The following is a 16,908-nucleotide window of genomic DNA, read 5'->3' as shown; positions in this document are numbered from 1 at the left end:
GGAGGAGGGTATTTTCCGGGGGTATTCCCTGGGTAGTATTTTCCGGAGGGGGGGGGGTATTTTCTGGGAAGTATTCTCCAGGGGGGGGGGTAAACGCCGGTCACTCCCCAATGGGTGGGAAGAGGTAATAAGAAAGGATCTAAAAGAGACTAGAACGGCATGGGAGGGGGTAAAGAGCTAAGCTTTGAAGAGATTAGAGTGGAGGCAGAAGATGCTTAGCTATACTGGCCTCAGGTGGCTTAGAGCTGCAATGAGCTATTTCTAATAATAGTAGCAGTTGTAACGGACCGTCATTACGGCACCGTTGACAGTCTTTGAATAAGATCCATAATGTTTTCTAATCATTTATTATGGAGACTCTTAAATTTGTGCATTCAAGACCCCTTGAAATTATGCATGACAAATGCTGGGGATATTGGTGTCAATATGCGGTACAGATTTGAACTACAAAAAGTACGCTTTAATCTGCTTCGGGAGGTAAGGGGGAGGGGGTTAAAGCAAAAATACCTAACAAACAAAATATTGTTTTCAGAAACAAATTTTAAGTTCGTCCCAGATCAAAAGTTAGAATCAAGGTTCGACCCAATATAAAAAGGAATAAGAAGATTAAAAGAGAATTCACATGAGGATAGCATTCTCTTCTTTTAATGGCACTTGATATTAACCAAGTGACATATAGCGATCGCAAATTCTGTCGGTCTGTCTGTCCCGGTTTTGCTACTTTAGGCACTTCCAGGTAAGTTAGGACGATGAAACTTGGCAGGCGTATCAGGGACCAGACTAGATTAAGTTAGACATAGTCGTTTTCCTGATTTAATCATCTGGGGTGGGAGAGTGGGGGGGGGCAATTAGTTAGGAAAAATAGAAAAAATGAAGTATTTTTAACTTACGAATGGGTGGTGGGATCTTAATGAAATTTGATGTTTGGAAGGATATTGTGTCTCAGAGCTCTTATTTTAAATCCCGACCAGATCCGGTGACATTGGGGGGAGTTGGAGGGGGAACCTAAAATCTTGGAAAATGCTTAGAGTGGAGGGATCGGGATGAAACTTGGTGGGAAAAATAAGCAACCGGAACGGATCCGCTCTCTTTGGGGGAGTTGGGGGAGGGTTAATTTTGAAAAATTAGAAAAGATGAGGTATTTTCGACTTATGAAGGAGTGATCGAATCTGAATGAAATTTGATGCTTGGAAGGATATCATGTCTCAGAGCTCTTATTTTAAATCCCAATTGGATCCGGTGACATTGGGGGAATTGAGGGGGTAACCTAAAATCTTGGAAAACGCTTAGAGTGGAGAGATCGGGATGAAACTTGGTGGGAAAAATAAGCACAAGTCCTAGATACGTGATTGACATAACCGGAACGGATCCGATCTCTTTGGGGGAGCTGGGGGAGGGTTAATTCTGAAAAATTTAAAAAATGAGGTATTTTTAACTTACGAAGGAGTGATCGGATCTTAATGAAATTTGATGTTTGGAAGGATATCGTGTCTCAGAGCTCTTATTTTAAATCCTGACCGGATCCTGTGACATTGGGGGGAGTTGGTGGGGTGGGGAACCTAAAATCTTGGAAAACGCTTAGAGTGGAGGGATCAGGATGAAACTTGGTGGTAAAAATAATCACAAGTCCTAGATACGTGATTGACATAACCGGAACGGATCCACTCTCTTTGGGGGAGTTTTGGGGAGTTGTCTCAGAGCTCTTATTTTAGATCCCGACCAGATCCGGTGAAGGGGAAGTTGGGGGGGACCCAAAATCTTGGAAAACGCTTAGAGTGGAGGGATCGGGATGAAACTTGGTAGGAAAAATAAGCACTAAGTCCTAGATACGGGACTGACATAACCGGAATGGATCTGCTCTCTTTGAGGGAGTTGGGGGGAGGGTTCATTCTAAAAAAAAGAAAAAAAATGAGGTATTTTTAACTTACAAAAGAGTGATCGTATCTTAATGAAATTTCATATTTAGAACCTCGAAACTTAGATTTCTTATTTTATATCCCGACCGGATCCAGTGTCATTAGGGGGGGGGACCGGAAATCTTGGAAAACGCTTAAAGCGGAGAGATCAGAATGAAACTTGGTGGAAAGAATAAGCACAAGTCCAAGATAGGTGACTGACATAACCGGACCGGATCCATTCTCTTTGGTGGAGTTGGGGGGGGGGGGGGGGGAAATTCGGAAAAATTAGAAAAATGAGGTATTTGCAACTTACGAACGGGTGATCAGATCTTAATGAAATCTGATATCTAGAAGGATCTTGTGCTTCAGAACTCTCATTTTAAGTCCCGACCAGATCCGGTAACATTGATGGGAGTTGGAGAGGGAAACCGGAATTCTTAGAAAACGTGAAAATCGAGGTATCTTACGAATGGGTGACCGGATTTTAATGAATTTTGATATTTAGAAGGAACTCGTGACTCAGAGCTCTTATTTTAAATCCCGACCGGCATTAAGCCTCTGATTTTCCTTTTAAAGCAATCTATTGATTCTTAGAATTTTGCTAGAGCTCATACCATATGAGTTCTTGGCTCTTCCGACCTTGTCACAAGTGCCATATGAGCTCTTAGCTCTTGTTTTGTATATTAAATGGTACATTTTATGGTGCATAAAATAACTATACATTTGAACAAAAAAACAACAAGAATTATAATAAATTATTGCTATACATGCAATCATTATTGCCATTCTAGGTGTAATTTATAAGCCACGGAATTGTAGCAACGGAATAAGCCACGGAATTGTAGGTCGTTTAAAATCAAAACACATGTAGTTGATATATGGTAATGACAAAACAAGAAAACGGTACAAACCAAGATTTCGCCGTTTTCTTGTTTTGCCATACTGGCATTTTATTGTATTGTCATGGTCATAGAAATGATTGATATACAATAATCGCTCAAGCTACACCAATTGATCTTCTCTGAAGAATCCCCAGATATCTCCTTTTTGAGAACTCCTCTTTCAAAACACAAAAGTTGCAAGCACATGACGTCCCACCTCAAAACTTTATTCTATTATTGCTCAAAGCTTGTTTATTGCAACGAAATAAATTTCTATTTCAAACAACCGAACTCTTCATTAATTAATAATGTTAAATACTTACATTTATAGACAACAGGGACAGTACCATCAAGGCATAGAAGTTCCTTTTGTACTCCATTAGTAAACACTAAAAAATAACAAGGAATAATGTATCAGTTCATGATATAGAAAATTCAAAGATATAGTTAAGAGAGATGGGCAGAACATTTTGAGAATGTGCTAAACCCTGCCAAAGTTACAAGAAATGATATAGAAAAGAATGAAAAATTTCTTACACTTTGGAAAAGACGGAACATTTATTTTGTGAGGAGAATTAGAGACAGTAATAAAGGGATTAAAAAATAACGAGGCCCCGGGTGCTGATAGTGTGGTAAACGACTTTTTTAAATATGGTGGTTGTAAAGTTAGAGATGTATTACTGAAAACTATGAACGTGTTTTTTTTAGAAGGGGGAAGTACCTAGCGATTTTAGGAAAACTTTTATTAAACCCCTCTATAAGAAAGATGATTATAAGAAAGATAAGGCATTAGCTTGATTCCTGTGGGAAGCAAATTACTTAATATAATAATACAATTTAGATTTAGAGATGTTGTATACAAAGTTTTAAGAGAATAACAGTGTGGTTTTATGAGGAGATATGATGCATCGACCGAATTTTTACTCTCAGGTTATCAGACCCCTCCAATAGAAGAGCTTTACCAAAGATTCTATCCTTGTATGGTATACCAGAAAAATACATTAAAGTGATTAGTGCTATAGACAAGAATAACATTGCTATGGTTAAGGTTAGAAATGAGGTCAGTAGCCAGTTTTGTATTGAATCAGGAATTAAGCAGGACTCCATTCCATCCCCATTTACAAGGATCATTATGATGGACTTAGTCCTAAGAAACGCAACAAAGCACAAAGGAGAACATGGAATCAAATGGGAAAGTAACTCTCCTAGACTGGATATGCTAGTAATGTAAGCATCATACATGAGAATGTTAGCAAAATGAATGACTTTCTGGATGTTTGAGAGCTCAAGGCGCAAGAATAGGCTTAAGAGTTGATATCAAGAATACTTAGTTGCTTAGACTGGGAATAAGTGAAAGTAAAGAGAAGAGCAACTTAGTTTCACTTATCTAGGTAGTATTATTAGTAAAATGGTGAATGTGATGAAGATGTTATGAGTAGAATAGCCAAGGCCCAAGAAATTTTTCGAAGTTGAAAAAGTTTGGAAGAATACTAAGATAAGTCTATGAACTAATAAGCTAGAGTGATGACAGTGATGAAGTTGAAAGTTTGGAAGAATACTAAGATAAGTCTATGAACTAATAAGCTAGAGTGATGACAGTGATGAAGTGTGGTTCTAAATGCTCCAATAGACAGGGGAGAACTAATTAGATGTTTTCCAGGGGAATTGTCTACAGACAGTTTTGAGTGTCCATCCAACTGACCATATTTCAAACAGTAAGCTGTAATAAAAATTTGGTTCTATCTCCCTTTCTAAGGCTGCAATAAGAAAAAGGTTGAGATAGCTAGGACACATTCTGGAGATGAAGGATGACAGATTGCTAAAGATAGTCCTTTTTGGCCAACGACCTAGAGCCAAAAGAAAAGTAGGTTGTCCCCGAATTGGGTGGGATGGGGTCGTTTAAATCGATTAAACATTGTTCTTTATTTATTTTAGATTATTTTTCAAATTAATAAAGCTAAAGATAAACTTACCATAGCTACTAATCTTGGGGGCAAGATTTTTGTAGGTAGATAATACACTTTTTACAGCTCTTTTAGTAGCTTCAGCATTCTTGTAGTTCTGCAAATAAAAAAAAAAGGGTTATATTCTAAAAATGAACAAAAGAGATATGATTAGCCAATTTAACTAAGAAAAACTTCAAAACAGAATAATCAAAGAATATTATCTAATATTTATGAATTACTGCATCCCTTCATTCTACTTTATCTAATCAAAAACTGATTCATAACAAATATAATTTTAAATATAGATGATGATACGAAAGAATTGTAGGAGCATTATATAAGAACTAATTTCCACTTATCCATTCCACACTATCCATGTTCCATATGGCCACTATCCTACAGATAGTGGCCATAACTAAACCACTTAGGCTTTTAGCCTTTCTTGTCCTATAGAATTTCTTAGACATTTTTGTTAGCCTTCTTAGTGTGGAGAAGCTTCTTTCTATACTACTAGTACTTACAGGCATCCTCACAAAAACAGTCAAAAGAAGAGAAAAATCACAGGCAACACTTTAGAATTGTCTATAGTAAATAGCCATAGGCCTTATAAGTATTATATATTAATTTTTCTGTTCCACTTCATACGGAAAGGACCGTTGTAGAAACTTTGGAGGGTGATCATTTGATAGGAAATTGAAAGTTCTAGTGTCCTTTATAAGAGTCAAAAGTGGCTGGAGAAAAACTAACCTTCCTTCCATACCCATTTTTAGCTGCCCTTCCCCCAAAAACATATGATCAGAATTTTGAGATAGTTGTTTTGTACAAAATAGTCTAAACATCAAATAACTATACAACTGGTGATGATATGACTTCCCCCAGCCTCTAGGGGAAGCTCTAAAGTTATTTAAGGTCCTCACTGTTTACATATATAGGGTTTGCTTTTGAGATAGAGGATATGTTTGATCCTGAGTCTCCAAGAAAGCTTAGGGTATTCAGGTGAAACTTTCAGGAAAAGAGAATGTTGAACAAAATCAAAAATGACTATGTGCATACTGGTTATCAAAAGGGCATATCACCAATATCTTAGGAATAGCTGAGGGCATTAAACTGAAATTTTCATGGTATATTGAAAAGTGATCAGAGGGCAAACAACCCTCATCCCTTACCATTTTAAATGCCTCTCCATTTAAAATTAATCAAGTATTTGAGATTGTCAATTTGTTCAAAACAGTCAGAAGGTCCAATAACTATGTTTCCATGGATGACATGACCCCCCCCCCCTCTCCCAGCCCCCAGGACAAGGGTTGTAAATGATGTGATTTGCCTATTGCGTTCATATAGGATTTATTACTGGGAACGAGGGAAATGTTTGATTTGAGATGACCAATTTGTTCAAAATAGTCAGAAGGTCCAATAGCTATGTTTCCATGGATGACATGACCCCCCCCCCTCTCTTAGCCCCCAGGACAAGGGTTTTAAATGATGTAGTTTACCCATTGTGTTCATATAGGATTTACTGGGAAAGAGGAAAAAGTTTGATCCCAGGTGAATCTAATAAAAACAAGAGTATTGAAGTGAAACTTCAGGGATTATTGAACTATATCTACACACTCTGCACATCCAGGTCATCAGAGGGATGTATCTACAATACCTGAGAAATGGCTAAGGGTATCAATTTGAAACTTTCAGGGCTACTACAACTACTACTATTGTGACTGTAACTATGACTACAGCTACTTGCATCTGCGAATTGCAACTGTGACAACTACCCCTGCTTCTACTACTACTACTATTGAACTAAATTAAGAGAATGTAAGTGCATTGAGGTTGTCAAAGGGCTTATATAGAGTATCTCAGGAATGGATAAGGTTATTAAGATGAAAACTTTAGGGAATATAGAAGGAATATTAAACAAAATCAAAAGGCTTGCTGCACATCCAGGTGCTCAAAAGGTCATATCTACAATACATTAAGATTTACTTCACATTTAGCAGTCAATGGATAAACTTGTCTGACTGCTTTTGCCCAGATACAATGGTTGCTATGCTATGTTGTAGACTTATGTGAATAATATTGTGATAATTGCTTGAACTAATTGTTACAATATAATCTTGGATACATAGGAGCGAGTTCTACGTTCAAGCTAGTTCCTGAGGAATCCGGATGTGGGTGTTAGCCGTGTCCTTTTAACTGTTTATGCAAACTGTACGCTGTAAACTAGTGTGGGTAAAAAATAAGTTTTTGCAAAGGTAGGTGACTTATATTATTTTGATAAAGTCGGAATGGGAAAGAAAGCCAGACCCAAACGGAACCAGACAGAAGCTCAGTTATCGGATCCGGTTATGAATTCTACTAGTAATTCGGATACGAGTGTCATTGTGGACTGCCAGAAAACGAATGCAGAAAATATCATCAGAATTTTGGAAATGGTCCTATCTATAAATGTGAACATGGAAACCCTAAAGCAGAGTGTACTTGAAATTCAGAATGATTTGAGTACAGTTAACAGTCGTGTTATGGTGCTAGAAAATAAAAGTAGTGCAATGGACAATGAAATTGCAACAGTGAAATCGGAACTTCTAGCTCTGCAAAGTTTTGTAAAAGCCCAGTCACAGCTGATTAAGAAATGCAATGAGGAAATGAATGTGGTTGTGTCCCAGTCTCTTGTTGATGAAAATCAGGACAAGTTGCACCATTTGCTGTTTTGGTGCCTTAATGATGACCCCTTGAATGAGGCTGCATCTCGGGTTTCCGAGGTGATTGTGGATGGTTTGTCACTCCCAACTGACAAGTTGCCACCATTCACTGTGGTTCACTGTTCACTGCAAGAATTTTGCTAAAATTAGGGTGGACAGTGTCCAGGCGCGTTTCTTGATTCTAACCAATGCGAAAGAATTAAAAGGGGAAGAGTTCGGTGTTTATAAGTCTGTTTTTATTAGTGATGATGTCTCACCGCGTGTACGGGTTTTGCGTAAAGAATTACTTGGGTTACGGAAGTAAAACAGTTCAAAATAGGGATGAAAGTTATCTACTTGGGTTACGTAAACGTTTGGTGGATAAAGGTGTGGAATGCAGGGTACCTCCTACCCTACCACCCAGCATCTCTGTTTAAAAGGGCAAGGTTAGGTTAGGCTAAGAGTTTGTTGGATTCTGAAATTTTGTTTGCTGCCGTTAAAATTAGTGAGTGTTTATTGGTTATTGAAAAAAATCGATTAAAAAAAATTAATAAATAAAAAATAAAACTTGCTATTTTGTCGCTATAATGGGAATTAGTAGCCGTTGTATTTGGTGACTTGTATATGGACTCGTTACGGGCAAACCAAATACGGCCTTTTTCGTTTTTGCTTGTTTTTTTCCGAGATGGAAAGAGTCATTCTTTTGTTGTTTGTTATATTCTATTTTGTTCTTGTTTAGTTGTGTTTTTTTTTCTTTTTTGTTTTGTTGTGGAGATGAGGCCATATTACTTTGTTGTAAAACTGTATGAATATGGTTGATGGTGATCGTAGCACCCCGGGCAAAAGCCGTCTTAAAAATTTGGAAGCTTCAATTGTAGATTTTGGTAGTATGTTTATGGAGCAGCTCCACCAGAATTACGATATTGGGATTGCTAGTCAATATGTTTCCTATAATTCGAAGTGCCTATTTAAAGACGGTTTGAGGTCCGGGTATAGTGGTGGTGTTTCTGAAGATCTCAGAATTTTCCATCTTAACTGCCAAGGTTTGAATTCATTTTTTAATTTTTTAAGCGAGATATGTGAACTTTTCATTTTTCAGGTTATTGGTCTCACAGAAACATGGCTAAATAAGCATAACTCTGCTCTCTTGGATATTCCAGGGTATATATTTTATCATAGGAATCGTCAATTTCGACAGCATGGAGGAATTGGAGCTTATATATGGAGCGATATCGAGATTTTGATAAGAAGTGATCTAGTGCTGTATCATGAGATGTTATTTGAGCCACTTATTCTTGAGCTCAAGCTCAAGCCAAAAGATGTTTATGTTGTTGTACTATATAGACCACCATCTGGGTCTTTACCGGCTTTTATGGATATTTTGGAGGAACAGTTGGATATACTACCTACTGGCTCGCACCCATTCTTCATGCTTGGGTACTTTAATATTGACCTTAACGATATGAATTCGAATACTCCTATTGACTTCCTACAGCTTTGCATGTCATATAATTTATTTCCCACTATTAATATTTGTACGCGTGTTACCACTTTAACGGCAAAGATACTTGATAATATTTTTTCTAATTCTAAATTTTCAGTGCAGGGGTTATTGTTACTGATGTTTCTGACCATTTTGGGATTTCGGCAAGTTTTAAAGTTTGTTTCCCGAGGCAGCAAGGCCCTAGACAGAAAATGATTATGTTACCTGCATTCAACCAGGGTAACCTAGAAAAGTTTAAACATTCTAATGTTGATTGGAATAATGTAGTTGAAAATCTAGATGATATAAATATCACTTTTCAGAAATTTTATGATACATAGATCTCTATTTTGAGTAAAACTTGTATAACAAATCAGACAAGATCAAGGAAAAAGATACCCAAAAAGCCATGGTTGTCACCTAGTCTTCTGTGGTGCATAAATAAGAAACACCAGCTATATAGGGATTCAATAAGGAATGAAAATGATCCAGTTTGCACTAGAAAAAATTATATAAATGCTTTTAATAAACTTTTGAGAAACACTAAGAAAAGATATTTTGAGTGTAAATTTAAAGATGCTTGTGGTAACCCAGCTAAAACATGGAAAATTATTAAAAGTGTTATATATTCAACAGATCCGGTTCTGCCTGATGAAGTTACTACAAGTGATGGGTTAAAATCGAATGAGCCTGATCTAATATGTAATGCCCTTTCGGAACATTTTGCAACTGTTGGGGCTCGATTTTCTTGTACTACAGTAGCTTCTGATAATGATCCTCCACTTGAGACTTTAATGGGTACTTCTGTTGATGTATCAATGTATCTAAGACCTGTCACTCATGATGAAATTCGTAAGATTATCTTTGAGATGAAAAGTTCTTTGGCTGAAAGTGATTCCATTAACCTTCTTGTTTTAAAAACCGCGTTTCCAAGCATTTCACATATATTTACGTCCCTTATTAATGCTTGTTTTAAGCAAGGGAAGTTCCCCAATTGTCTTAAAATCGCAAGGATACTCCTGCGTTTAAGGGTGGTAACAAGAATGATTTGGGGAATTATAGACCAATTTCATTATTACCTGTTGTTTCACGAGTTTTAGAAAAATGTATTAATATTAGAATTTATGAGCATTTGGAGCGTCATAAACTTCTACATCCAAATCAGTTTGGTTTCAGGAAGGGTAGAACAACAGTTATGGCAATTTCATTTATTACTACAATAATTAATGATGTTCTTGATAAAAAGCTCAGGGTATATTGCTCAGGGTATATTGCATCGCTGGTATATTTTTGGACTTAATTAAGGCATTTAACACTGATGACCATTGAATATTATTAAAAAAAAGTGAATTGTATGGATTAAGGGGTGCTACACTGGGTTTGCTTTGCAGTTATCTTCAAAATAGACAGCAGTATGTCAATTTACAAGGATTTTTGTCTAGTAAAAATGTTGTTATTTGGGAGGTTCCCAAAGGATCCGTACTGGGTCCAGCTCTGTTTTTAATTTTTTTTAATGATCTGCTGCATGTTGTGAAAGCTCTGCCCAGAATTGACGACTTTGTTGACAATGGTCTGAGTAAGACCCAGGTTACTATGCCCTTATTTGCTGATGATACAACCTTGGTGTATGTTGCCCCTACAGAACAACTGCTCATGTCAACAATAAATGCAGCAATGAGCAGAATATATACATGGCTTAAAATAAACCACCTTGACCTGAATATAGATAAGTCAAATTTTGTTATTTTCTCTTGATCTCCGAATTTTTACCCTTGGTTTACGCAAATAATTTTGGAGTGGGGAATTATTAATTCCCCAATTATTAAACAAACAAGGTTCACCAAATACCTTGGAATCAATGTTGATGAAACCCTATCATTTAAAGATCATGTGAAGTCAGTTTCAATAATATTGTCATTCACCCTTGCATTTTGTATTCCTTGTTGATTTGGCTTGGTACTTTCCCTTTGATAGTTCGTCCAATCCGTGTGATCCAGAATAATGCTATCCAAGTTTTTTGTGGTGTTGGGAACCAAGAGTCTTTGAGGTCTGTGTATAGAGATTTAAATATAATGCCTGCAGCTGGATTACGTGATTTTATACGTTGATTTTTATACATAATTATTACAGTGAGAGCCTTCCTGATTTTTTTATAGGAATATTTTATGAGCAGTCTGATGTTCACCACCATATTACTTGGATACGAGGTAATACTGAGGTTCCTCGATTAGTTTCAAGTAGGTCTTCTTTTTCACTTATTTACAGATCTTCAAAACTTTGGAATAAACTGAGTATAGATACCAAGGAAATAGGTATCTTTGGCCAGTTTAAGTCTGATTTACGTGTGGAGTTGCTCAGTAGGTATAATTTTGAAACAGATTAACTAAAATAATTTTTCCATAGGTTATTCATTTGTAATATTTATGTATTCTTTTGTTGTTATTTTTATTGTCTTGGGGTCATGCAAGGTAATGTATTGTTTATGTTTTATTTATTGTTGTTGATTTTGGTATATGGTCTCATTCTCCATATTTTCTCATTATCCATATTCTCTCTTTATTTCCCTTGAATTTAGCACAGCCTTGCAAGCTTTCTTATGTTGTGCTATTGATTAAGAAATGTTAATTTCTAATAAAATTGTTCTACTACTACTACTACTACTACTAGAGGGTATTAAGTCAAAACATCCAGAAAATATTGATGGGAATGTTGCATTAAATCATAATACACTAAGAGCATCCAGGTTGTCAAAAAGGCATATCTATATCAATCTTATGAATGGCTATGGGTATTGAGTTGAACTTTCAGGGAATAATAAGAGGAATGTTAAACTAAACAAAAAGACAATAAGTTGGAACTTTCCCAGAAAGTTGAACTTAGACATTATATGTATCCTGGTTGTTGAAATGGGATAGTTGGAACATCTCAGGAATGGCAAAGATTGTTATGTTGAAACTTTCAGAAAATGTCAAATAGGATGTTGAACTAAATTGAATGATGACACGTGCTTCCAGGTTGTCAAATGGTCTCCAATATCTCAGGAACGGTTAAGGGTATTAGATTGAAACTTTCAGATAGTATTGAGGAAGATGCTGAACTTAATTAAGACATAATGTGCAACCCAGTTGTCAAAAGGGAGTATCAACAATATCTCAGGAACAGCTAATTGTACTTAGTTGAAATTTTCAGGGAATGTTGAACTGAATCAAAGGATACTATTTAAATCCAGGTTATCAAAACAGTAACAATAATCATCTCAGAAACAGTAAGAGTATTAGATCAAAAACTTCCTACAAACACTGAAGGGAAAGTTAAAACTGATCAAGACACAATTTCCATGCAGGTTGTCAAAAGGGCAGATGCGAATTATCTTGAGAATGACTAGGGCATTGTATTTGAACTTTCAGAGAATGCTGAACTCAGTCCAAAGACATTATGTAAATCCAGGTTGTCAGAATGACATCTTTTTCACACCAATTTATGTAAATGCCCACATTGGTCACAGATAAAAGAGGTAAAACCTCTAAGAAATAGAAATTTCATGACTGCACTTCTTGAAGCCTTGAATGACTGGACAGAAGCCATTGAGAGTGGAAAGTCCGTTCTTGCAGTATTCTTTGATGTGGAAAAGGCCTTTGACTAAGTCCTTTGACTAAGTTAAGAAGGCAATGGCTTGATTGAATGGAAGAAAAGAAGAAATCAATTGATGAAAAATTTATATTATTGATTTCATTTATTTTCTGAGTGAAAGGAAGTAAAGCTCTTGCTACTCCTTTTGTTTTGAGAAGTATTATTTTGCCTTTTTATATAAATCTATTGCGTGGTTAGAGTTTCTGGAATTTCCCTTTCCTGAACCCAATGTTTCCTAACACTTCTAGCCCCCTCAGGGAAGGGGGCCAAGCATCTAATTGGTTATCAGAAGCTGATATTCCTATTGTTGTATCTCCAATATCCAATGATGATAGCCTGAATGAAACCATGATTACTGTCTCTGAGCCACCAATCTCTGAAACTGACAACCTGCTAAATGAGGATTTTCAGACAGTAGGCAGAAAACAGAAACGAAAAAAACCTTCTATGAGTCCTCCTGAAATAATGGGACTCTCAAACCCAAATCCAGCTGTGGAGATAAAGGACAAATCCATTATCCTTTTTGCTCCAACAGTAAAAGATCAATCCTTCTCTATCAAAAATATTACTAACATTAGAATGAATCTTTTCAAAACTTTTAGATGCAGCTTCACTGTGAATGTGAACAGAGATGGTTCACTAATGGTTATGTTTCTAGACAGAAATGAAGCCTACAAAGCCCTTAGCCTAAATAAAATTGGCAATATCCCTGTTACACCTGAATGGTGGAAACCAACCCTGAAAAATTCTCAGAAAATAGTACTGTACAACATACCATTGGAACTGTCAAATGACGACTTGAAAGATGGCCTTATGAACAATAAGGGGGAAATGCTGGAGGTTCTGGATGTTCATCGTATGGGCAAACTAGATTCTAAGGGAACAAGAAGTAGTAAGAGTGTCCTCTTTATCTTACCTGCTAGTTCCCAATTTGACTCAGTATTCCTTTTTGGTCAGCAAAAAGCTCATAAAATATACCAAGAAAAACCTCTTCAATGCTCAAAATGTTTTAAGCTTGGTCACTCATCTAAGTATTGTTCTTCTTCTGTGCCAGGGTGCCCTAATTGCCTTGGTAATCACTCCCTGTCTACAGAAAGTAGATGCACTGAAGTGCCTAAATGTACAAACTGTGATGGTAGACATCAATCAACAGATCACAATTCATGTCCTAAATATGTTCAACGAGCTAAAGTTTTAAAGATTGCTCTTCAAGAAAATGTTCCTTTCCCAATAGCTGCAATGGAGCTGGCCAAGCGGTCCAAAGTACCATCAGGTCTAAGAGGTAATGAGGCGAAAAAAGGGAATTTAGCCCTTCCTCAAAAACCCTGGCTACAGGTCCACAAGAACCACCCAAATCAGGCACTCATACCTCCTACTGAGACTTCTTACCCTCCATTGGCTAAGGAGCATCCCAAGGTGGCTGAAGCTAGCCCATCCCTCAACAATCCTAAAACTAAGCCTAAATCTTGGTCTGAAAGAGTGGCAGCTTTTCCTAATATTTCCACTCAAGCCATAACTATGCAAGATAGAGTTGGACCTCATATTACTAATTTAATTAAATATGTTGCATCAGTGGACCTAATATTACAATCAAATATGGCTAAAGATAAAAAAGCCAGTATAACAAAAGAAATTGCAGAATACTACTTTTCCAATTCTATTTTCAATGAAATAGGAACAGAATTATCATCCATTCTCTCAAAATATCATGCATGTCACCTATTCAACCCTTCCTATGTTAACTAAGCTGCAGATCCTACAATGGAATTGCGTCTCTTTAAATTCAAATAAACTTGCTGATCTTATCCAATGTGCAAATGATAAGAGAATAGGAATTATTTGTCTACAAGAGACTAATCTTCATCAGTACAAGAAAATCAAAATGCCTGGGTACAAGTGCTACAGGAAGGATAGATCAACTAACAGAAAGGGAGGGGGTGTGGCAATTTTTGTTCATGATTCAATCCAACACTCCCCTCAACCCTTAACTATCTACAGGGATGAAATAGATGTTGTAGGCATATTAATTACCTTAGCTAATGGTAACCATCTTGCCATAAAATCCTTTTATAATCCATGTGGGAGTAAGGACATCCAAGGTATCTTGGAAACAGAATTATCAGGTAATAATACCTTTATTTTTGGTGATTTTAATGCCCACAGTCCTCTCTGGGAACATTCAGCAGGTAGCAACAAAGCAGGAAGAGGAATAGAGTACATATTGTCCAATTTTCCTGACACCTTGATTTTCACTCCATTTGACTTTCAGACCAGGTATAATATTTCTTCTAACTCTTTCTCAACTATAGATTTGCTTCTAGGTCCTTCTTCATATTATGATTTAGTTCAGATGGTAAAGGTGTCGTCTCTCCAATCTGATCATTGTGCAATTCTTACATCATTTCAAGATTTATGCTACACTCCCAAACCCTACGTCCCTACATTTATCAACTCCAAAGGTAATTGGTCCCTTTTTCGTGAGATATTAAATGAAGTAGATTTTTCCTTTGTTTCTCCTAATTATGATATTAATGCCATTGAGTCTAATTTGAGATCAATCCTGCTGGAGTCAGCTAAATCGGCAATTCCAATGACTAGGGTACGTTTTTACAATGGCTCCAAAAGACCCAAGAATTGGTGGAATGATGAGTGTAGGGTTGCAGTTCTGGCAAAAAGAAAGGCTCGTAAAATGTTTCAAAAGCACCCATCTCAGTCAACAGCAATCTTTTATAAGCAGTCATGTGCTAAGGTGAAACTAATTTGTAGGAGAGCTAAACAGAGTACATGGCTGAATTTCAGCTCAAGTATCAGTTTTAGAACCCCAATTTCAAAGGTCCATAATTTCATTAGCCAACTAAATAGTGGAAAGCAGCCTAATGATGACCGTAGATATGATATCATTCAGGATGGATATCCAATTGTATCAGATAAAAAGAAGGCAGATCTGTTTACCAATGTTTTTAAAAATGATTGCTCAGACTTTCATCCCAGCCGACCTCCTTTTTGTAATCTCCCTCTTACCTGTTCTTATAAGGGTACTCTGATGAAACCTTTTTCCCAAGATGAATTTTGTGTAGCACTTAATTCTCTTAACATCAAGTCTTCCCCAGGTTATGACAGTATTTATATGAAGTGGATTCTTGAGTCCCCAAAGGTGTTTCATACAGCCCTCTTAAGTCTTTATAATCTTATTTGGTCAAGTCAAAAGTTCCCAGATGCCTGGAAGATTGCTCAGGTATTCCCAGCTTTAAAATCTTCTTATTCATCTAATGATCTCAAGTCTTACCGTCCTATATCAGTATTACCTTCCTTTAGTAAAGTTCTGGAAAGGCTTGTCTTATCAAGAATTGAGTGGTTTTCTGAAGTCAACAATCTCTTTCCTAGTGAACAAACAGGTTTCAGAAAAGGACATAGCTCTTTAGATAACATTACCCGGCTAGAAACTGATGTTTGTAACTCCCTCAAAAAAAGACATGTCACAATGGCTGTTCTGTTTGACTGGTCGAATGCCTATGGAAATGTAGTCCACAATAAATTATTGGAAATCCTAATAAATCTTGACTTCCCGTATCCTTTCATAAGTTTTATAAAGTCTTTTCTAACTGATAGATATTTTTACGTTCAAGTAAATCAGTCTAGAAGTGAGCAATGCCCCATTACGAGAGGACTTCCTCAAGGTGCAATATTGAGTCCTCTTCTATTCAACTTGTATGTTTCTGAATTTCAAGTATCTCATGCATCATTTGGCCTTTATGCAGATGATTTGATCATTTGGAAGTCAGGAAGGGATATTAGCCTTCTTCAAAGCCTTATTCAACATGATATAAGTCTAGTCCAGAGATTCTCTTTAGCATTTGGCTTTCCAATATCAATCAGTAAAACTAAAGCCATTATATTTACTAATGGTACTCTAGATCCTCCTAATCCACTGACAATTTTCTCAAGGGAGATCCCATATTGCAATTCAGTGAAGTTACTTGGTTTATTAATGGATTCTAAAATGCAGTGGCATGAACATGTTAATTCTTTGAAATCTCTGATTATTCAGAGACTTTGTATTCTCAAAAGACTTGCTGGAAGTAAGTGGGGATGTCACCCAAAGATTATTTTGGATTTTTACAAATTATATATTCGTTCAAATATAGAATATGGGATTCAAATATTTTCAGCTCGTCCCCCATCCTCATTCAAAATCCTTGAATCTTTACAAAATTCTGCTATTTGAATAGCTTTGGGTGTGCATAAGCATACTCCTCTGTCAAAGTTAAGAACACTGTCGGGATTGGTGTCCCTAAGTGAAAGAGCATCTAGTCTAAGGATAAAGTATTTCTCGCAAATCCAGGCTTATGGAGCCAAGCATGCTGTATATGCACATACCTTTGCTGAGAAGTCAGC

At 36.6% G+C, this 16,908-nt stretch overlaps 1 protein-coding gene across 1 annotated transcript in view; it reads right to left on the bottom strand.

Annotated features, from left to right (window-relative positions):
• Positions 1-16,908, bottom strand: part of LOC136032063 (tumor susceptibility gene 101 protein-like) — a 51,063-nt gene that overhangs the window by 27,133 nt on the left and 7,022 nt on the right. Inside the window, exons 2-3 of the mRNA XM_065712180.1 lie at positions 4,753-4,840; positions 3,103-3,168 (exon numbers count right to left, since the gene is read on the bottom strand). Of these exons, the coding sequence (XP_065568252.1) occupies positions 3,103-3,168; positions 4,753-4,840 (154 nt within the window). The remainder of the gene's footprint in view (positions 1-3,102; positions 3,169-4,752; positions 4,841-16,908) is intronic.

The sequence above is a fragment of the Artemia franciscana genome, chromosome 10 (genome assembly GCF_032884065.1).
Source record: "Artemia franciscana chromosome 10, ASM3288406v1, whole genome shotgun sequence".
NCBI lineage: Eukaryota > Metazoa > Arthropoda > Branchiopoda > Anostraca > Artemiidae > Artemia > Artemia franciscana.
This window is presented reverse-complemented; position numbering and strand designations above follow the sequence as displayed.